This window comes from Crassostrea angulata, chromosome 9, assembly GCF_025612915.1.
Source record: "Crassostrea angulata isolate pt1a10 chromosome 9, ASM2561291v2, whole genome shotgun sequence".
In the NCBI taxonomy this organism is placed as follows: Eukaryota; Metazoa; Mollusca; class Bivalvia; order Ostreida; family Ostreidae; genus Magallana; species Magallana angulata.
In genome coordinates, this window is record NC_069119.1 from 14,584,282 (window position 1) to 14,606,826 (window position 22,545).

A 22,545-nucleotide genomic window follows, 5' to 3' on the forward strand; every position below is an offset into this window, starting at 1 on the left:
AAAGAGGGTAGTAGAGAGAACTCGTGTGTTTTTAAATTACAATCATTTATTAAGAGAAAACGTACTGTTTTGGGTTTTATTTTTTTCTTTATTTCCTTTAATCAGCGAACATGCTATATGGTTTGATATAAACTAATTGAATTAACAATTATTAATAAACAATTAATTGCACGCTTATGGCAACACACAAGTTAAAATGATGGAAGTGGATAATATTACATGTACATACAGTCAATTAAATAAAGTTATATGTTAATAAGAGCATGTGATTATATCTTGAGGCAAGTTATGTTACACGATATAAGTTAATTTGTTTAACCTAACCAAGAAGGCGTTACGACCAGAATCAAATCGTATTCGCATAAATTGGGTAGATATTAAAATAATAATTTCGATAGCAAAATTGTCCATATAAGTATAAACGTAATTCTAAACCAAAGATCCATTTCTGGTAGTCATTTTACATACTATTAGGACCTATATCACTGGCGTATGAAAGGGCACCAACCATATCATCTTACTCATTGTTTCCCTTAATGACGTCATCATGTGTGTCGTCATCATTTTCATCCTCTTCTTTGACGTCATCCTCTCGATTGGTAGACAGGGATCGGATTCGTTTCCGAAGTGATTCGTCAGCATTCTTCAGAAGTTCTTCTTTGGCGGCAAAGTATTTCAAAAAAGTCATAGTCGATTTGTAACCTTGCTGTAAAAAATGTTTCACAAATCAATGCTTGATTGGTTTGATAAATGTTACTAAACAGGTTGATATAACAGCGCTTATATGACCCGATTTCTTTGTTTTTGTTTTTGCAAAGAAAAGTTTAAACAGGTCACTTTGCCTTCATGGTAAATTTTCCTATTCATGTAACTTGAAAGCAAAACATTTCAATAAGTTTATGTAACAAGTTCTATTTCAGTCAAAATCAACTTACAGCAACGGCAAAGCTTCTGTCTTCTTCTTCCAATGTAAAATCAGAGGTTCCCACGTGACCAGTGTTGATGCCCACAGTTCTATCCAAGTCTTGAGGCTGTAATTTAAAAAAAAGTAATGAAGTACTGTCAGGAGTTGATTTTATTGATTATTATCAATTTTAAAATCAACGATATGTTATGCAAATTTATATAATATTAATTCTCGAACTTTTCCGACAAAAATTTCGAGAAAACCCCATATGAATCATGTTGCGTAATATTTAAAGATAGAATTAATTCCATCAAACTGTGCGTCAGTAATCGAAATGTTTCTGAAAATTGTACACGTCTGGATCCAAGCAATATTGAACTCTAGTCTCGTTCAGCCAGACGCTCGGCTGTCTCCGTTAATCTCCGACTACCAAAAGAGACTCTGCTTGTCGGAGATTTACGGAGACAGACGAGCGTCTGGTTGAACGAGACTATATTGAACTCTAGCGTAGGAATACATGCAACTACAAAAACATTGAATTGCTCGTACTGTATAAAATCTTACTATTTTCAAGGTATTTATAGATACATTTCTTTTGAAAAACAATGGTACAGCATACAGTACACCGAATCTATCTATTATTTTCAAGATTTACGTTTTGTCAGCGGTGATGATTTGTGCTTAGGTCCAAACACTGTTCCACTTTCGGTTTGCCAGAGTAACTGCATAAGAGAGTTGATTAAAATCAACTCCCAAAAAAGATATAAATATAAACAGCAATTTAAAATGTTCATAGGGATATGAACTTGGTTTGTAACGTGATCAAATCCTGTGAAGCTCGAACATCGCTGTTTATTACTATTATACATGTATTTACGTCTAAACAGAAAAAAAACCCAAATCGTTTAGAATTGTTAAAATTACCGAGATTTTAAGTTTACAACAATCCAACCGACGCACCATAAGTGCGTGCTACATGTATGATCATTGTCATGAAAAAGTTCACAGAATTCAACGTTTTCGCTATTCTATAACTTCAAAAAAGAAAACTTATTTGCAAAATAAATATAGAAAATTAACAATTTTTTCAATCAGCCAGCATGTTCAACGTTTTAAACATGCAATGCAAGTTATCAAGAAAGCGCAGGGCGCGGTTTTGTGGATAAATGGTCGGATAATTGTTGATAAAATCTATTCCATTAATATCAGGAAATAATCACAATCGTCATCATCATGTCTAAGAGCCAAATGTAAAAGCTGTTGGAGATAAACTTACATTGACAAAAGCCCGTTGAACGTTCGTTAAGACGGCGTTTTGAATCGTTCCAAAGTAATCGAAAACTCCACTAATGTCCTTCCTTTGGTAGCCGAGAAAACGCTGTTGTAAATTTATACCTGTGCCTTGTATAAAGTTGATCAACTCTTGGTAGTTTATCTGCAGTTAGATGTCATTATAAATTTTTGAAACTCACTATATCTTTTATTTACTATCTAGGAGATATTGTTTTGTCATTTTTTGTATGAATTACTAGTATTCCAAATTTGTCATACAGCGTAATTTCAATTTTTATTTTCAACTGTTCTGATATTTTTTTTTCTTTTTAATACATTACTGACTACATGTATTACATGTATGTGTATTTGAAACATCTTGCGCTTTTGAAAAAAAAATAATGCCAAACATTTAATTTTCCAACCTCGCCATTTTTATCTCTGTCCAGAAGATCAAAGGCATTCTGCACTGTACAATCTGTTCCAAAAAGCATTTCACTGCTTGTCTTAGAAAAGTCGTCCTACAAAAATAAACGGAATTCATTGTTGTAGTAAAGAAAAAAAAATAATAATTGTGTTTATTAAATTTGAAAATTAAAACAAAGTAATAACGAGTGACATTTTTAATATTAACACAATGTTTTGATGTGAGCATTGCCTACGAATTTAGCGTGACCCTGAAACTGTAAGTGAAGTTAAAAAAATCCATGTTAATTGATGCCTGCGAATATTATTGAAATTGCAGGACATCCAACAGTACATTGTGATAGTCTGTACTTACAGATTTAAAAGCAGCTTCTAGCTCAGTCTTGTTTATTGTGTGGTTTTTATCCAAATTGTGTTTCTTCAAAACCTCAAAAAGAAAGGGACTGAATACACTTTTGACACTTTCTCTATCATCAACATATGCTTATTGCTTCAAAACCATTATGCAGTAGTTTGTGTTCATTTGTAAATTAAATATCAATGTTCTGGCTTTAGTTAATGTAAGTATCATTTGTTATTTCAAAAGGTGTTTTATTTCCTTCAGATATACCTCATATTCAGTGGCTAAGTTATATTTAAATTTAATAGATCCGTATATTCAGGATAACAACAAATGGTTTCCAGAGTTCTATAACCTCCAACGTATAATGTATAAATTTTAGGGCATCGGGCTCTCTCAGCCGATGCAGTCCCCTCTCGCCCACCCTCTCAACGTTTGAATCCCTTTATAAGAGAAAATTAATACATAATTGTGCCAAATGATAAGTAAAATGTTCATCAATTAGATATTTATTATTGTGATTTACTTTCAAAAACTCGTCCACTGCCATCATTACCCGTCTATGTTCTCGCTTAGCTTTTTCTTGACCCCTTTTTTGTTCTATTTTTATCCTGTAATAAAGAATTACAAAGAAAATTATGTACATTGCAACCTTGGAATACTGCTAAAAAACCTCTCGCCATTTAAGCTCTGGAAGATATGTACATGTTAAGCTTGTATACATACTTTACAATTGCATGTATAAATAAAAATGAAATGCTATTTTCATTTCAAATAACAAGTTTTATGAATTTAAAAAAAAAGAAAAAAATTGAGACTATTTTGATACATGCATCTTTCGAATACACACTTAAAGTTATAGATGCAAAACATCCTATTATGACTTCCGTTCTTACCTTCCTAGTTTAGTATTGGGAATTGGATCAAGTTGAACACCTATTCTCTTCTCACACATAAATCGGAACATATCTGTCTCAGAGTCGGCGTACTAGAGCACAAGTAAAATGTATATGAATGATTAATGATTATCAAAAATGCCAATAATAATACATATACATACCCTTTCAAAAATTCTAGTGTAAAGACTGTTCACTTTTTTCTATAAACATTACTTATATTGAGTCTTTTGGTTTCACTGGCGTTTTATGTGCGTTTTGATTTGTTTTTGTTTGTAGTTTAATGGAGATACCTGAAAAATTGGTCTCAATGCATCTATTAAACATTGATATGAATGACAACATTTAAAACAAATGGAAATAAAGTAATAGATACAGTTATTTAATTAATATATGTCATGTTTTTCAATAGTTTTAAGCACTAGAAATAATATTACACATTTTGCATTTTGAACAAGTGCGTGTCTGTTTGAGCATAACGTTCCAAATTTACACTTAGTTTTTGAAGGAATTGGTTATACTTAAAAAATATTTTATATGTAATATAAAATTATTAAAAATGGCCCAACTTGTTTTATGGAAAGTACTAAGTATGTTAAGCTTATGATTTTTTCTTCTTCTTGCAATTTTAGAATATGGCACGAAAATGAGGTAGGTCGGCAGTCTATACCAGTAAAAAACCCAGTGTCTTTGTTGGATCTTTATGGTCACGGGCAAATCTTCGCCGTTTGTCAAGCAATTGTGGTAGATCATCTAAAGGTTGGAGTTTTTCTAAGAAACTATCATTTGAATCCATCGAGAGCCACCATCCTGTAAGTAAAAAACTAAGCTGTTTAATCCATGCTTTATATAATAATTTAGTTCGAATTGTCTTCCAAAAAGTTTTGTTTTTAAGCAAAACTCTTCAAAATGATAACAATGTAAAATGTTATATCAATTTCAATTGATAAACAAAATGAATTGTTAATTAAAAACAAATTATATTAATTATTTATGAGACTTTTTTAAAAAAAGAGGATTCAAACCCCGAGTAAACATAATCCTTCAGAAGTAAAGTTAAACAAAAGTTAAGTGTTTTGGATTGAATATGGAAAGATACTGTAGTTTCATCAATATTCGTTGAATGCCAATTTTCGTGGATTTCGTTGTTAAGTTGATCCAGGAAATTAAGTGTTGATTGAAGTGCAATTTCTATTAACATTTCGTATTGATAGGGTCATTGGCCACGAATTGACGTATCCTTGAAACTGTGATTTTCACTTTCTCCACGAAAATTGATACCCTTGACTACAAATGAAACCACAGTAAATGGAAAAAATCAATAATTTTACATATATTAGGGAAATTTTTACGAAGACCATATATTTAGTTGCGTCAATAATAAATGACTGTTGTGGCACTCTTAAAAGCGATCTTTGTGTAAAAAAAAATGCATAGAGCACAACTTCACTCTCGGGTCTGTTTGTTCTCATTAGCATGTTCATGTACATGTAACCCAGCTCTCAAGGGATGAGTAGCAGATTGCATAATATGAAAAACCACCATGAGTGTGTGTGTTTTTCTCCTTACATGTATCACCCATATACAAATCTCAAAAACCTCATGTGGTGTTCGAGGAAAAGCTAGGGGAAATGGGAGATGTTTTACTGTCAATATACAACTACTAGTAGGTGAGCATTTGTACTCTTAACGGACCCCGAAAAACACTTAACGCTGTGAGGAAAAACAAATTGCCGTGTTATAATTATTGAATCATTTAACCTAATATGATATGATAATCATCTTTCCGGAAATTTTATAAAGTACAGACCACCAACAAACGAAGTCTTAATCATCAGTATTTCAAACATGTGCCATGCAGTGTTTACTTCAAATATATGAATACAGAAATACCCATTGATAGGACATGCGTTGTTAGTTTCAAATGTAATGACACAGAAACTAGGGTCATCAACACTTTACTCAATAAGACATAAAATACCTTTGGGATATATATAGTACAACTCTTTATGGAACAATGATGAGCTATTAAAATGAAATTTGACTGAACTGGAGATATGATTAAATTGATTTAAAAAGTGTTTTTCAGTCTTTTTTTCTTATAATGTGATTAATGGTCCTCTTTTATATACATATTAATCAAATGTCACAAGATAACAAGCGTATTGTCTATACAAATGTATATTTATTCTTAGCAGAGGAATTGTTAATGACACTATTTACAAACCAACTCACCATCAAAGCAATGGATGGGATAGTTACAAATTACTCCGCCATCAACATATGTGTTTGTTTCTCCATTGTATGTGTAGTGTGTCGCTTGGAACAGTCCTTCAACACATAAATAATATATTATGTTAAATACTTGTATTACATGCTCATTCACACCAGTTTTGTATTTGTTTTAACTCTTTCAAAATCCTTAATTTTCAGCAAGAAATTCAATCTGATAATACACTTGCTTCCGAAAATGAGTTGTTATAGAAAAAAAATTTGAACTTGTAATTTTAAAACAGTATCATCTATCTATCTATTTATCTATCTATCTATCTATCTATCTATCTATCTATCTATCTATCTATCTATCTATCTATCTATCTATCTATCTATCTATCTATCTATCTATCTATCACAGATCTTTTCATTCTCTTTAACACGTAATAAATAATAAATATATTAAGCATGATTTTAATATAGAGAATATATGGTTGTAAAAGCATAATAAAAAAATTATGACGAAATAATAATAAAGCATGGTTGTTCAAAATCAGTCAGTCCAACACTTTTTATGGCTATTTTGAGATCCCATCAATTGAAATTATGATTATAAATATATATTGAAAAAAGTGTTCTTTGGTAGGTTTTCTTCTAATAGCAGAATGTTTTAAACATCTTATTATGAAAATAAATTATTTATTTACCTTGTACCACAAAATCATTAGATTCGACCACTGAATAAAAACAAAAAAGGGGCCCATAACGTCATTATGTTACCTGGTATTGCCATAGACATCCGGACAGCTAATCTGATTGGCATATCTGGTGTAGTCTTTACATGACAATATTCTTCTGTCATATGGTTAACATTAGTCACAATGATACAAAGCTCTAGTCCAGTCTTTTTATAATGCTTGAAAATCAATAGCATTCATGAGATGTTAGTATTGCAAAGTATACTTGTGTCTAGTACTTGGATAATTAAAGAAAAATGCAACAGTTTACAATAAAAAGAAGATAATTTACTAGCAATTTGAGCCATGTCTGCTCATTAAAGTCTAATAGAGTTGGTTGATTGGGTTTTTTTTTATGATTTTTATGCCTTTTTTTACTACTTTTATTACTTAAACTTGTTGGAATTGGGGGTTCCCGTCGTATTTGAGACGTGTATATTTTTGATTAAATTAAATTAACAAGTTTGATGTAAAATCTGATGGACAATTGATGATAACAAGAAACAAGAACCTCATAAAAGGTTACGTCTTTGTTGCCCATCTTCTTTTCCAACAGTTCCCCGAACCAGTTGTAGAGTCTAGCAGCTGGATTCCAACCGTATCCGGTCAATAGATTTGGCAGAAGACTAAGTATTCCAAACTTGGCATCTGGCAAAAATATGTTATAAAACTATAATATTCAGTCAAATGTGTAATAAAAAAACCCAGGAGTACAGGGTATGTCTTATCCTATCATCCTATCGAGAGGTAAGAAGAAGACCGCGAGTAAATGCTCAAAATCTTGCATCGTTGACGACAAATGAATCATGGAAAGGAATAAGCCCATGATGAGTAATTCACGAATGATTGGTACATGCATATATGAAAAACTGTTTTTGCTATAATAAATTGTTGATAGTTTTTTTCGTTGAAAAATGACTTCAGTCAAATTTTACGCGGAATCAATATGATATTATTTGTTATATATATATTTTTTAAATGTTGAACCTGTATGACAATTTTAAACTGTTTGTTATATTAAGATAAATGATTAATTTACACAATGTTCTTGTATCATTTTTTTTTTACATTTAATATAGAGTAAATATCCTTTTGCTCATATATATCTTTTTACCTAATAACATTAAACTCAAATCTTGACTTAAAAAGCCTTGGAGATCTTTTGAATCGTATCCCACGGCCAAAAGAGAAGCTGTCATTGCGCCTGCGCTAGCCCCGGCAAATCTTTTAATCTGACTGACTAGTCCAAGTTCCTCCAAAGCCTACAAAATGAAGACAAACACCATGTATCTAAAAATACTTAAAGCAGTTTTAAGCACTTAGAACTGCTACATCTTTGCTAAGGCTAAAACGTTTTATCTTTATTAACAACAGAATTCTTTTAATTTCATTTTTATAAAGCAGAGTTTGATATTTCTATGAAAAATGGGTACCCTTTTGAATAGAAATTAAGTATTAAGATTGCTGATACACTATAAAATACTACTGCAATCTATTATCTTACTTTTACAGCGCCCGAGTACGCATGCCCTTTGCTACCACCCCCTTCAAAAACAAGGTTCTCAAAGGGGAAACTATGGTCTTTTGGATTGATACTCATAGCTTTCTTTTCTATCTCGTTTAAAATGGATGGCATTCTTCTCAATTTACGATTGACACCTGAAATGAAAAATGAAATCAATATGGCAATTTGAGTTAAAGAATAGATATTTTAAATCATAGACTACGAGTTGAGAAAAAAGGTCGACTCTCAAAATGACAAAAATAATATTACAATTCATTGCGAAGTTTTCTTGATTAAATAATGGGTGAGGTATTTTATATCAATTCACAATTTTGGCATCTTCTTTTGGATAAATCATGAATATATTAGGATGATCCGTTTTGCATTATCGAAGAAAGCTGATCTCCATTTTTTTTTGTTTTTTGCTTTACGATCCCTTTTTTACCTTGTTTGTTGCGGCTGTGTATAAAAATAAAAACTTAAAAATGTCAAAATAAGATACAAAAAATGACCGGTGATACCAGAAGGATCGGGTTTCGCATTTCCAAATTCTTTTTCGTCATCTAGCTTGAACTGTTCGTCAAGATAACGCTTCCTTGCCTCTAAAATTTCTTTGTTTCGAATATCTCCTGGATCTGTCTCGACTTGACTTCCAAAGACGTTCCCCATTTTCCGTAGCGGCCACACAAATTTAAAAAAGCCCTTTTGAATACTCTGTAATCTAAAATTGATCCATGTCACAGTTAGTCATTCGACCAGGGACATGAATTAAAATATACAATGTAGCTGACGCGGTAAGAGTACTAATTCATAATTTAATGAGGAGGAGATCAAGTAGAATATCGAGTAACATGTGTATTCAAAAGTTTGTTAGCAACGAATATACACATGTTACTTGAAATTTGTTTTTTTTTCTTCACAAAATCCTTAAAAATAAATATACAGGTAATGAACACTTTAAATACAAGTTTTTTTTATCGCCAAATCCACCTAAAATTGATCTCTTTATAATTGTTTTAAGAAAACTGGATAAAAAATGATAAGTTCAGATATTTATGTACATGCATTATTTTTTTTAAAGTGTGAAATATCAAAAGTAGGACCCATTATCATAAATTTTTCATCAAACTACATTTTAAAACAGAATTCTTAAAATAAACGTTGCCCCGAATAAATAAAAAAAATTACCTCAAAGAATTGTATTCATTCGTATTGTTAAGCTCAAACAGAAGAGTAATATGCGATTTAGAGTTGCGGAAGTTGTAAAGCTTAGGATAAAACAACTACCTACTGCACTGTTCACTTAAATATCCACTTTAGTTGCTAACTAGGCTCTTTTTTAACAAGATATCCGGCTGTATGACATTTTCCTGGAGGGAATACTTGTCACCCGGATGGCAAAGGGGAAAAAGCATTTCATTTCTGATTAGTCCATAATTATACGGATCGCTATAACAATGCCAATCACTGTTTCGTCGAACTGTTGTTAATAATCATACTTAATCTAGCAATTACAATCAACTGTTCTCTGTTAAATCATTTTTATTTTTTGACAGCATTAAAAAAGCTGATATATTTTCATTATAAATTGTTTTGGCAACATTTCCCCTTTATCATCAAACAAAAAATATCGAAATATAAAAATCAAAAAAAAAAAAAAGGTTAAAGAATTCAAGCAAGGATTTGATTTAATTTCACAATAGCAGTAGAGGTAAGGTCAAAACATTCTTCTTTTCTGTAATATTGCAGTTATTGTAAAATACCTGTATTTAAACAGCGAAAAATGCATAAGATGCAAGGAAAACGTACAGTGTTATGCGTTCACATGAACTAATACAATGAATCTTTAAGAAATTAAAGACAGAAAAGAACCCAGAAGGAATCGAACATGTATTTGGTCGGAAGGACAACCAACGTCAAAGGTAGACCGTGGTTTCTCATTCTGTGAAAACAGGATGAGTTACATAATTTTAAAGTTTTAGTCAAAAGGATAACTAACGTCATAGGAAAACCGTGGTTTCTCATATTGTAAAAAAAAAAGGAGTTGCATAATTGTAAGGTTTTATTCGGAAGGATAACTAACGTCAAAGGAAGACCGTGGTTTCTCATACAGTAAATACAGAGTAACATTTAAAATGTTCAGATTAATGAATTTGCTTAATAGAAAATCAAACTTGCGCAAAAAATGATTTTAATTTTACCCCCAACCGCGAGTTCCATTTTACTGTGAACAAAAAAAAATCAAACATGTAGTTATGTATTATACATAATTGTGGTGAAAAGTAGCATATTAATGCATATATACTTAAAAAATGCTCGCTCAGGATCCATTTATGTGATTTAAGACAGTCAGCCACCTAGATATATGTACCTAACAATACTTCTGTAAAAAGACCAAGCTGCAAACATATTTTTGTCTTATTCATTGTAGAGTAGTAATGGTAATGTAAAAACAAATAATAAAGCAGTTGTTTATTTTTACATCATTATGAGTAGATTTGGTTTTGACGTTAAGGTAGGGTTCAAACCAAACTATCATTTGTATTCCTGTAGGCATAAACAACAGAGAGCGCGGATGCTAATTATTAGATAATCATACATGTATAATCTTACGAAGTTAAAAACTGTCAGTGGTTTCCTGAACAGCATTTGTTGACGCCAATAAATAGTTGATTAAGAAAAAACTTTAGTTTGTCTTCTTATTTTGCTGAAACGCTCTGATTATTTTAAAATTTGCTAAATAAGTCTTAACTCAACACCGGTCTTCATGCAGTAATAAATTTTCAACACATACTTTCAAAACTTTAACATTTTGAGTTTAGGACCTATTTTCTTCTTGGAAATTGCCGTCGGGAAACAATTTGTCTTTAATATTTAAAAAAAGTTATTTTAAAAAATCTCGATGGCATTGACTGCAGGTAAATTGAGGTCTGATACATTTACAACAAGGAAATTATTCAAGTTATTGGACTTCATTTGCCGCTGATATTAAAGTAGAAAACCTGTTTGTAAACGAAAGCGATGACAATTGTTAGCTTACGCTGGTAAAAATAGGATGGTAATTTTACATGACAGATTACAATTTTTTTTAGAGTAACCCAATGCCTCTTCTCTATTTTCTATACGAAATACGTACACCCCAAATGATTATACATTCTAACGTATGACGTCACAGTGACATCGCGCTATATTTCCCGCGACAAATTTCGAGGTCGATCAAACATCTCATTCTGTAATGCGTGTACTAGCTGTTTCAGTATATACTGCGCTACCTGCCTCAGATGATTTTTTAGATAGAGTGATTAGGGACAGGGGCACGGATACAACGTATGTAAATAATTAGATTGCAAAAATAAACACATTTTTAACAAGTATTCCTTTTAAAGGAATGATCGGCAATAATGATATATTGATAGCAAGAAGCAATCAACATGATCAGTTTGATGTAAAATAATTTAAAAAGTATTGTATTTTTAAAAAATATAGAATATTTTGAATCTGTATACCATAATTTCATCATTCTAAAACCGTCAACAAATTTAATTTTGAAATAAATTTGGGGAAAGCCATTCGTAAACTCCTTGTCTAGTTTAATATTTTTAACGTAATTATTAAATGTTAACGTATCTTCTTCAGAATACTGAGTAGGGCTCTAAAAGAGCATTAACACGTATACAAAGAAAGGTTTGTATTAAAATAATTTAATGCGACTGAAAAACATTGAATGCCATCATAACCTGCTATTCAGGTCGCATTATAACGTAACCTTGTTTATAAATCAAGCCGTCTTCCTAGCTACTATTATGCAACATCAATAGATCGAGGTCAGTTCATGGAGCATCTTCTTATGATTGAGGTAAGTTCATCGAGGTCAACTGAATTACTGAATGAACCTTTCGATCGAAATTCTTACGCATGGGACCAAATGTGCATTCTTGAATTAACAGGACGAAAACTGTATTTTATGTATGTTTGCATCTCCTAAGGTAAATGAATTGAAATAAATCTGAGTAAAAGGTTATATAAATGCTAAACCAAAATTCAAGTTTTTATAAGAACTACTTATGCAAGCGGAATGTGTGCGCACGTGGAAGCATTTGCCGGATGCCTCATATGGACACAATAGTGATCGACCGAAGCCGATCACAAAAAGACATGAACAAGGAAAAAAATCAAAGTGAGAAAACAACAATGTAAAGAAGAAAAATAATACTGTACAGTACTTATCGCTAACACTTTGGACCAACTTAAAGACAAATTAAATTTTACAGGCTGCTCAATTCTCTCCAATAGTAAAGAGCGGTTTTATGAGGAAGAAAGTCTTTGTATTTTGTTAAAAAAATTAAACTTATAAATTTAATTATAATATTCACTCTCTTTCTCTCTCTCTCTCTCTGTCTTTCTCTGTGTCTTCTTTGTCTTTCTCTCTCTCTGTATCTCTCTCTTTTTTGTTTTCTGTCTGTTTGTTTTTCTGTATGTCCGTCTTTAATGTTAGTTGATAACTGTCAAAATATCACTAACTTAAAGTTGACAATGATGCAAGGTTTGTGTAATTCTTGCTGCGCTCGACACAACGGTAGCACCGTAAAACATATTTAATAGTTATTTACCTAATTCGAAGCTTTAAACTGCTGATTTTTTTCAAACTCAACATTGAAAATATTGAATTTTGTATCACTATTATATACGACAGCGTCTCTGTAAAGGAATAATGCGGTTTTGTAATGAGAAAAAAAACTTATTACTTTGCAATACATTTCCTGCGAACTATTGAAAGGAATGAATATCTTATAAAGAGCAGACAAGTAACTTTACATATTGCTGTGAAGTAAATTGTGCAGCCTTAACATACCGGATTATTTATTCTTCATCATTGTTTGAAAGTAAAATGTCGAGTTACATGTACTAGGAAGATAACGAGTTTTGTAAAACATAGTCAATTCAATCAGTTTATTTTGTTTAAAATGAGTCTTTAAGTCAACGAAATGGTACTTTCCTTACTTCACAATATTTGTAAACAATTCTAAGTCTCGAGCTTGGTTTATAATTAAATAACAACGAATTCGTACCCTTCTCTCTCTCTCTCTCTCTCTCTCTCTCTCTCTCTCTCTCTCTCTCTCTCTCTTGCAACATGACGTCTGCTTGCTTGTAAGACGCCATTTTGTCTGCAACGTGAGGCGGATCAAAGATGTATTACCACGCACCTGCGTAATGTAAAGGCGTTGCTATAAACTTTCACACACATCATCTCTTTAACTGGACACGTTAAAACTTATTTTTAAAAAGCTTTTAACAAATAAACAATGCATTAAAAAAAAATTTTTAATCATTTGTCTCGAGACATGTGAAGCACGTGAACCTCCGTTTTTTACTTGTGGCCGCAGGGACATCGAAAACAACATTGCATATAATTTGATTGAATTGCATTTATGATATAATTTTTTATGTTAGATTCTTACATTTTATCTTTTATTGTTATATTTTTTTTAAAGTTTTAACCTCTTTACCGATTAATTAGTGAAAAATGACGAAAGATATTAGCTGCAATAATGGGTACTCGACCTCCTGTAAATCGAAGGTCATGGATCGGGTTCATATTTAGTCAGATGTTAGTCGATATTAATGAAAAAAAAATCACTCAGATTAAGTAAATGAACAGTGCAGAGATCTGCATTGGAAGTTCTACATGACAGCTTAAATGAAATGAGTAATTGAAAAAACTTGTGTATTTTCGGCGATTATGGGTACTCGCACATTATACTTCAGCAAATTTTGAAAGAAAAATGTCGAGTTAGACGTACATGTACTAGGAAGATACAGAGTTTATAATTTCCTGTTTTGTAAAAAAAATCCCGATTCTTGTTATTGTTTACATACGTGTTGCATTCTTATAAGTTCCAATTTTGTTCTCAAGTTTCTTTTGCTGGTCTCGAACTTTGTTTATAATTAGATAACAACGCATTCTCACCCCCCTCCCTCTCTCTCTCTCTCTCTCTCTCTCTCTCTCTCTCTCTCTCTCTCTCTCTCTCTCACTTTTGCAGCTTGAACTCTAACTCTTCAAATTTGGGTCTTTCATTCAAAATGCACAAGTAAAACGGTTTATTCATTGGACAAAGTGATCTTAAACCGTGTCTAGGCCCGTTTAAAAATTTGAATAGACTCATTATGTAATTATTTAACAAATATGCTGTCTCGCCGACCGAGGTTTGAACGAGCTAACAGGAGGGGGCAGGAAGCAAGCAAATGATAGTGTTATCCGGATCTGTGACATTTTAAACATTTGTTGTAAGAAGGCTAGTTCACATCAACAAATTTACTGAAAGAACATCCACGTTGAACAATGACTACCTACGAAATCAAAGTCAAGACTGGGGACCGATTGGGAGCCGGGACTGATGCCAATGTGGAAATAGTTCTTTTTGATGGCTCTGGAAGAAAAACGAAACCTACCTTTCTGGACAACTGGTTAAGGAACGATTTTGAGGCCAGACAGTTAGATGTTTTCACTATTAAAGATGACACAGATATACCTGATGTTACAGAAATCAAGATACGAAGAGATCAGGCTGGGTTGTTCAGCGATTGGTATGTTGAAAAGATAGAAGTGCTGAACAAGAGGAGTGGAACTGCCTCGGTTTTTCCAATTCTTCGTTGGATTCGTCCTGATGTGGACTTGTACGTTGGGAAATTTGATACGTTTCTTCCCCAGTTTGACCCTAGAAGAGATCAGAGAAATGCTGAGCTTGAGTTGAAGAAAACACTCTATGAATATGAGGAAAAGGTTCCTGGCCTACCGGTTCAGGTTAATTTTTGATATTTTATTCAACATTAATTTTGCATAATATTGTCCCTTTCAAACAAATGTATTGACTTAACAACATACTGATTAATTAGGTCGCATCAGATGAAAGGTATGAATAACAGTATGATACTTTTTGAAGTTTATTGGTAAAGGTTTGACTTAATAAAAAAGGTGCCAGTTTTAAATATTAGTATAAGTATTTACTATTTAATAATGCAATTAATTTTATCAGGTTAAAAAGGTTCCCGAGGATGAGCAGTTTTCAAATTCTGCAAAGGTAAGATGCATTAATAAATTGATCAGCTTTTTTTCTACGGATATTGCTTAAGACCCATTAATTTTCATATTTGCTAAATTCTAAATGTAAATAACAATGTTATTATTCTTTAAAAATATTTGTTTCTAAGTTTTAAAAATTGGATTTCCTAAATTGGAAAATTCAATGTAATTGAATTGCGGATACTTTTTAACTTGTTAATACCGGTAGTCGATAAAAATTGTCTAGCGCTCTGAGTTTTTCTGATACGGAGTTCTCGGTAAAGGTAAATGTTCTAATGTCAGGCAAATACAGGACCTACTTACAATGACTTTTGTGTAGATTCAGGCTTTTAAGCGCATTTTCCAAAAAGTAGTTTATACATTTAAATAATTTTAACGTTCAAAAAGGAGGTACTCAGTTTACAGACAAAAAATAGGCGAACAGAAATGGGGAAGTGCGCTTCAATCCCCTCTTGTTCATGCGTTGGTTTGAGTTGTCTGATGCATCATATCTTTACGTAATCTTTCAGATTATTTGATGGAATAGCTTTAGATGTTCACATCTAATTTACATCAAGTTTGATTCTTATAAGAACTTGAAAAATACCTATACTTCAAACAACAAAAATAATCATTATTTTGAAAACGTATGAGTGGTCTTAGTTATAAAAAGCCACGTGTCTTTAGAGAAATAATAGAAGCAGATACTCAAAGTCGCGTTTCAACTTTTTTTTCTTGAATTTAGTGGGATCTTCTTAAAAGGAAATTCAGCCTTCTCGCTGGAAAAAGCGTGGAAATGATTTTTGGAAGTGGCTCATGGGAAACTTTAGAGGACTTGACTGGTGTCTATTCAAAAACATTCGGAGATCCAAAGGTAAACATCCTTTATGCTTCTATTGTTGTTGAATGTGTTATGGTATCTATATAACATGCAAATTATGATTTACAAGTTTGTTGTTAAATAGGAAATGGAGAACTGGAAAAGTGATGAGCATTTTGGATGGCAGCGTTTGAACAGTGTCAATCCAAACCTCATTCGTCTTTGCACAGAAATACCATCCAAGTAATAATTATATTTGAAAACATTTTACATTAATCATACGACTGTATCAATGGTACTTGATTTGCTACATATAAAACAATTATTGTGATTTTTGCTTCGGCCAATCACAGTTGTGTCAGTATTGGGCATTCGACGGGTTTTAATATTTTAAGGACTTTTTAGGATTTTTAAGGATAAGGATACTTTTTAAGGATATTTTTAGGACTTTTTGTTAACACTTAAGCATGATTCTAAATAAGAATAATATTATTGTATACGCACTCGGTTTCAATACATTGCAAGAAATCATTAACTTATATTAGTTTTATAAACTTTGATAGCGGCTTCAAATAACCATTTTTTTTATTTACCACCAGGTTCGGGGTGACAGAGGAATCTATTAAAGAATGTCTCGAAGGACTGACATTGTCGGAAGCCATGTCCAAGAAGCGATTGTTTATCGTTGATCTTGAAATACTTGATGGAATAACTTGTGTTGAAGGTTACATTGTGCGTATAAATTATCCAACAATTACTTGAACATAATTTCAATAAAGCATCTGTTTATGATTTATTTTTTTAAGTTAACCATGATAACTATTTTATCACTTGCAGGTTTGTTGATAAACTTAACTATGCTTTTTAATTACACTTCGTGAGTAAAGATGAGAAGAAATATTTACATCTTAGAATACAATAAAGATATTTACAATGTTCATTTATTTTTCTTTGCTTTTATTGTACAGTCCCCAGTTCCGATAGCACTGTTCTTTGTTAACGGTGCTGGGAAACTCATGCCCGTAGCCATCCAACTTTTTCAACAGAAAGGACCGGAAAACCCCGTAAGACTCTTGCATACATTTATTTCACATCATTTTGAAATACATGTAGAATGGGCCATTCACTAAAAAGATATTTTTTTTTCAGGTTTTTGTACCGACTGATCCACCGTATACCTGGCTTTTTGCCAAAATGTGGTACAATGTTGCAGATTCAAATTATCACCAAGCCTTAACCCACTTAGGTATTGAATTTATCTAGATAAAAAAAAAACCTGTCGAGCTTTAAAAAACATGAAGTATATAACAATAAACACTAGATAACACGATCTGTTTTCATATATCCGAGTCTCTTTCGGGACCAGACATAATTGTATTCATCCTTCTTTATGTATTGTTAATTGTTCGTCAGTCACGCATATGTTGATTGAACACGTTTATTTTTTCTGACTAATCACAAGATAACTGGGACCAAAATTAGTAATAATTATCGTTACAGAAAGAAAAACATGAGCTATTGACTTTGTAATCCCCAAGCAACAAATCTGATATAAATTCTTGAAAAAAATATAGCGATCAAATTAAATATAGGGCTATTATTAGGTGTAAAAGGTAAAATTATGTACACTTCTGAGAATAAGAAAAAGTGAGACAAAAATTTTCATTGTAAGGGCTATGGACTATTGTTACGTGTAATATAGTTATTTTGCAAACATGAATATGAACGTATTGATTTGTTGATTATCTGTTTTTACAAATGTTTATGTATTTTTAAAACATGTTTGGGCAAAAGTACGAAAAAATCGAAATACATGAAAATGGGATAAATGGGTGTAATTTTTGTAACATATGTTTCACTTTGATAATACAGCAAATGTTTGAGTATTATTTACATAGCCATTGCGTTCAATCCTATATTTAAGGCTTTAAGAATAAAGGGATAATGAAATAATTAAAATGCAAAATGTTACATTCAACAACAAAATTATTTTTTTTTACAAGGTTACACACATTTATTAATGGAAGGGATATGTATAGCAACAAATAGATGTCTCTCGCCATCACATCCAATGTTCAAATTGTTGGCGCCCCATTTTCTTTTCATTATCGCCATTAACGAGTAAGTGTACAAAAATGTTACAGTATTAAATTATTTGAAAAAATAATTTGAAATCAGTATTTCTTTAGAATTTATAGAAATATTACGATTTTGAATTCAAGTACAATAATGAATATTTTTTTTTTACCTTACGAACTTAACGGAAAATGTATGAGGCATCATATGAATTATTTATACATTAATTAAAAAAAATACATATAAGTCTATGAATTAAATTTTCTTTCTTTATGTTGTTCGGTAGTCGTGCTCTCAACTTTTTGGTCTCACCAGGTGGATGGATTGATAAAACAATGGCGATTGGGGCTGTCGGCATTTTGGAACTTACTAAGAAAGGGTTAGTTCTTGTATTCACCTTTATAGTCCGAAGATTCACTGAGTTGCACTTGCGAACAAAGCTAATTCTTCCCACAATCGTACCGCGTGGATTGGGGCTTGATCCAAAACACGCAAACAATTTTTTCGTTTCATTTGACCTTTTATTCGAATGACGATTTATTCTACACTTTATTTTGAATAAAATAGTGCCGACTCCTGGAGAATGAACATCGAGGGAAATTACACAGAGTTTCTAAATAGCAGAGGAGTAAGTTTTTTTTTTTGTTTTTTTTTTGTTTCTACCACAACAAGAATCATATGTAAATATTTATATAAAACTGATATGGTGGTGTTCCGTTTGATAAAATACAACGGAAGCATTTGACTAAAAATAAGAATGGTTATTTAATTATCAAAGAGCATAATAAATGACATAGTACAAAATGCCAAAAAATACCAAAATTTAAACTACAAAAAACACAATACTGTTGTTCAAAAGAATAATTCTACATATAAAAAACTAAGTAAATAACGCAGCATTGTAGCTAGAATAAACAGAGAGCAAAGACAATATGACATGGACATTGCTATATACAAAAAAGTGTCAAAGATATATAAGTATCATATATATGTATAAGTATCATATATATATATATATATATATATATATATATATATATATATATATATATATATATATATATATATATATATATATATATATATATATATATATATATATATATATATATATATATATTCATGGGTTCCTCTCATCCACGAGTTGACATCTTCCACGAATTAATAAATTAGGGTAATAAAGTCATATTTCCTTTGTAGACTTAAGAGAATACACGAAATTTCGTCCCCATGAACCTGTAAAATTTAAGCAATCCACGAAAATTGGCCCCACGATATTAAATGATTCCACAGTATTGTTATTAACGTTTTAAATATGTTGATAGGTGTATTGCAATGATGGGTCAATTTTGCCGACCTTTTATCAGCGGGATGACTCGATGATGTTATATGGAGCAATTCGTGACTACGTGACTAAATATGTCAACTTGTATTATGGTGAGTGTAGAAATGAACAGAAATTTCAATTGAGTTCAATAGCTTTGTAAGAATATTGAAACTATATATTTTCACTGTAGACTGTTTATTCCCTTAAAACAATGATAATTATAGGTTACTATTCAAATGTCACATTTTAATGTCTTGTTTTTCATTAAATAAGAATTTTAAAATAGTTACAAAGAACCATCAAATCAAATTGTTGTGTTGAGATTTTTACTGTTTTGAAATTAAGTAATGTCAAATCCACATTTATTTAACGAAAACAATCATAACAGATATAGTGAGTCACGTTCGTCAATACGTTCAAATGCATCATAAATGTCATAAGATTTTTTCTTCACTTAGTTTACGTGCATATATAATTTTGTTTTCTTTAGATACTAATGACAAGATCACTGATGATGTGGAAATTCAGACGTTTGGACAAGAACTGACCAAGTCAAAGTCAGATGGAGGGTGTGGAATTCCGGTAAGTCATTATTAAACATTTGCATTATGTGGTTGACAGTTGCATTTGTTTTTAATTTCAATCATTTTATTTGTTTATTATAGGGTGTCCCTTTTGAAAACGGAAAATTCAGCAAAGCGGATCAGCTGATAGAGGTCTTCACATCCGTGATATTCTCCAGCAGCGTTGTGCATGCTGCTGCAAACTTTCCTCAGTATGATGCTTACGGATTTCCCCCCAACTATCCTCCGAAAATTAAAGGAGTTCCGCCGAAGAATAAAGTACGTCAAAATGATAATAATGAATTTTATAATTTCAAATTGTCATAATAATTGTTCTTTGTGCATTTGGTAAACATAAATATAAATTTGCGGCGCTATTTCTAAAATATATCTGAAAAGTCATAATCATTTTCACTTTTTTTTTACAAATTAAAAAATGCTTACAAATGAATCTGAAATTTATGTTGATCCATAAAATATGAGCTTTTTTATTTTTTTTTCTCAACCCGGTTAATATATGTTCAGAACCCACTGAAAGAGGAAGACATCGTAAAAAGTTTGATAGATAAGTCTACAACACTGGACACAATGGTCATCACTCGAATCCTCAGTGAAAGAAGTACCAACGCTCTAGGAGACTTTGAAGTCACCTACGCGTATGATCCCGCTGCAGTCAAAATTGTAGAGGAGTAAGTGTCATGGGAATAATGTATGCAGGGTTATTTTCGGTCCGTGTTATTTTCGCCCTTCTTCCCTGCAAACGGTTTCGCCTCGTTTTGAAAACGACTAGACAAGGGGCGCGAAAAAATGGGGACGAGTATTGCCCTGCCTACATTACATGTATATATAAGTTTCAGCACTTATTGAACACGAAATGGGATTCTTTGACGTAGTAGTCGAAAAAGTTTGATAAAAAAGGATATCTCGTGTTATTTTCAATTATTTCTTTTTATTAAGTTCATTACAAGAAGGCGGTGCAAATGATTTTTTTGTGATATAGAATGAACTGTAAACAGACAAACTTTGATGCTGTTGATCAAGATTTATATGTTTCGTTACCTCAACATTGTGTATGTATATGAGTTTATAATTTTAAGTTTTTAAAATGTAAGGCACCACCTGTTGGACACGTAAGTTACGAAAAAATCATCGTTTTATTACCTTTTTCATATTTACATTTATTTTTTTTTAATTAATTTCAGATTTAGACAAAACTTAAAGGACATCAGTTTGAAAATGCATCAAAGAAATGAAAAATTGGTGCAAAAATATGAATATCTCTATCCGGAAGAAATTCCAAATTCAATCAGTATCTAACCTAAAATTGAGAATCCAGAGGTGATCCACAAAACTGAAAACGAAATCATATGGAACATGATACGAATGAAGTTCACATTTTTCATTGCATGTATTAAAAACAAAAATAATATCTTTAATTATCTGTTAGAGACTTTTTTTTTAGATTTCTTTTTCTTTTGAGATTTGGTGATATATTAAGATATATTAAATTCAATTCATTTTATGGTACATGTATGGTATTATGATATTTTTGTTATATTAAATTTTATGATATTCATATTTTAACTTGTTATCAAAGGCTAATATTAAGCTTTGTATTTCTTATGCTTGTGCAAGTTCATGTATGATAATATCAATAGCATATACTTAAAATTTGAATGTACATGTGTTAATAAAGCAGAAAATAATAAAAAAGAATAGGAGAAAAAAAATCTTCGTTCATATTTTTCAAAACCACCTTATAAAAGTTGTGTACTTTTAAAAGTTATTTCAGTGCAAATCCACTTAAAGTACTAAGTTTTAATAGAGCTGTTGTGTGCCAATATTTTGTGTAACATTAACCGGAAATCTAGGATCAAAATATAAACATTATTTTGTTAATTCTTTTGTGTAAATGTAAAGTTCGATCACAAGTAAGCCGCTGAAGATGCTGCACGCATTTTTTTGGATTCATATATCCCATACTTTTAAATTAAAGTTAAGGGATATGATTCCATTAGAAATGATATTTAAGGCGAACATATCATGTAACTCCAAAAGAAAACAGACTAACCACACATGCACCTTCATAGTCAGTCCATATTTTTTTAAACGTTCTGAAGGGGCATATATAGTCAGTAAGCTTGAGGATATCGGTCAAATATTATTTTTCCGTGTTTAATGCTTGCAGTGCTTCATTATGAAATTTTTAATTGTCAACCAAAACTTGAGTGTCAGTTGTCATGTTTTAAGCGAGATCTAGATACAGAACTAACAATTCGTTGTCATGTAAACAGAGCTTACGTCATGGTTTTGTCTACGTTTTGAATGTTGAATTGGAAATTCCAGGTTCTGTTCTAAATGAATGTGATAAACATTAGAAATTATTAATTCATGCTTAAAAGA

The 22,545-nt window shown here is 31.4% G+C and overlaps 2 protein-coding genes across 4 annotated transcripts; one reads left to right on the top strand and one right to left on the bottom strand.

Annotated features, from left to right (window-relative positions):
* Positions 1-74: 74 nt before the first annotated feature.
* LOC128163053 (uncharacterized) lies at positions 75-9,849 on the bottom strand. Of its 3 annotated transcripts, none has more exons than XM_052826511.1 (15): positions 9,588-9,849; positions 8,818-9,017; positions 8,297-8,451; positions 7,907-8,054; positions 7,304-7,440; positions 6,836-6,971; positions 6,077-6,172; positions 4,512-4,651; positions 3,842-3,933; positions 3,472-3,556; positions 2,961-3,032; positions 2,605-2,700; positions 2,184-2,342; positions 936-1,031; positions 75-706 (listed from the first exon to the last, which is right to left on the bottom strand). In XM_052826511.1, the coding sequence occupies exons 2-15, from the start codon at positions 8,963-8,965 to the stop codon at positions 518-520; spliced, it is 1,749 nt and encodes a 582-aa protein (XP_052682471.1). In that variant the 5' UTR covers positions 8,966-9,017; positions 9,588-9,849; the 3' UTR covers positions 75-517. The 3 variants fall into 3 exon arrangements, with proteins under 3 accessions (XP_052682471.1, XP_052682470.1, XP_052682472.1); XM_052826510.1 differs by having other exon boundaries at positions 9,485-9,848; XM_052826512.1 differs by having other exon boundaries at positions 9,584-9,642.
* Positions 9,850-14,467: 4,618 nt separating this feature from the next.
* LOC128163050 (allene oxide synthase-lipoxygenase protein-like) lies at positions 14,468-21,867 on the top strand. Its single transcript, XM_052826506.1, has 15 exons — positions 14,468-15,098; positions 15,331-15,375; positions 16,102-16,230; positions 16,322-16,419; positions 16,776-16,908; positions 17,145-17,240; positions 17,326-17,422; positions 18,180-18,297; positions 18,539-18,631; positions 18,820-18,880; positions 19,578-19,689; positions 20,070-20,161; positions 20,245-20,421; positions 20,668-20,831; positions 21,345-21,867. Exons 1-15 carry the CDS (start codon positions 14,637-14,639, stop codon positions 21,457-21,459), a joined length of 1,992 nt encoding a protein of 663 aa, XP_052682466.1. The 5' UTR covers positions 14,468-14,636; the 3' UTR covers positions 21,460-21,867.
* The last annotated feature ends 678 nt before the right edge of the window (positions 21,868-22,545 follow it).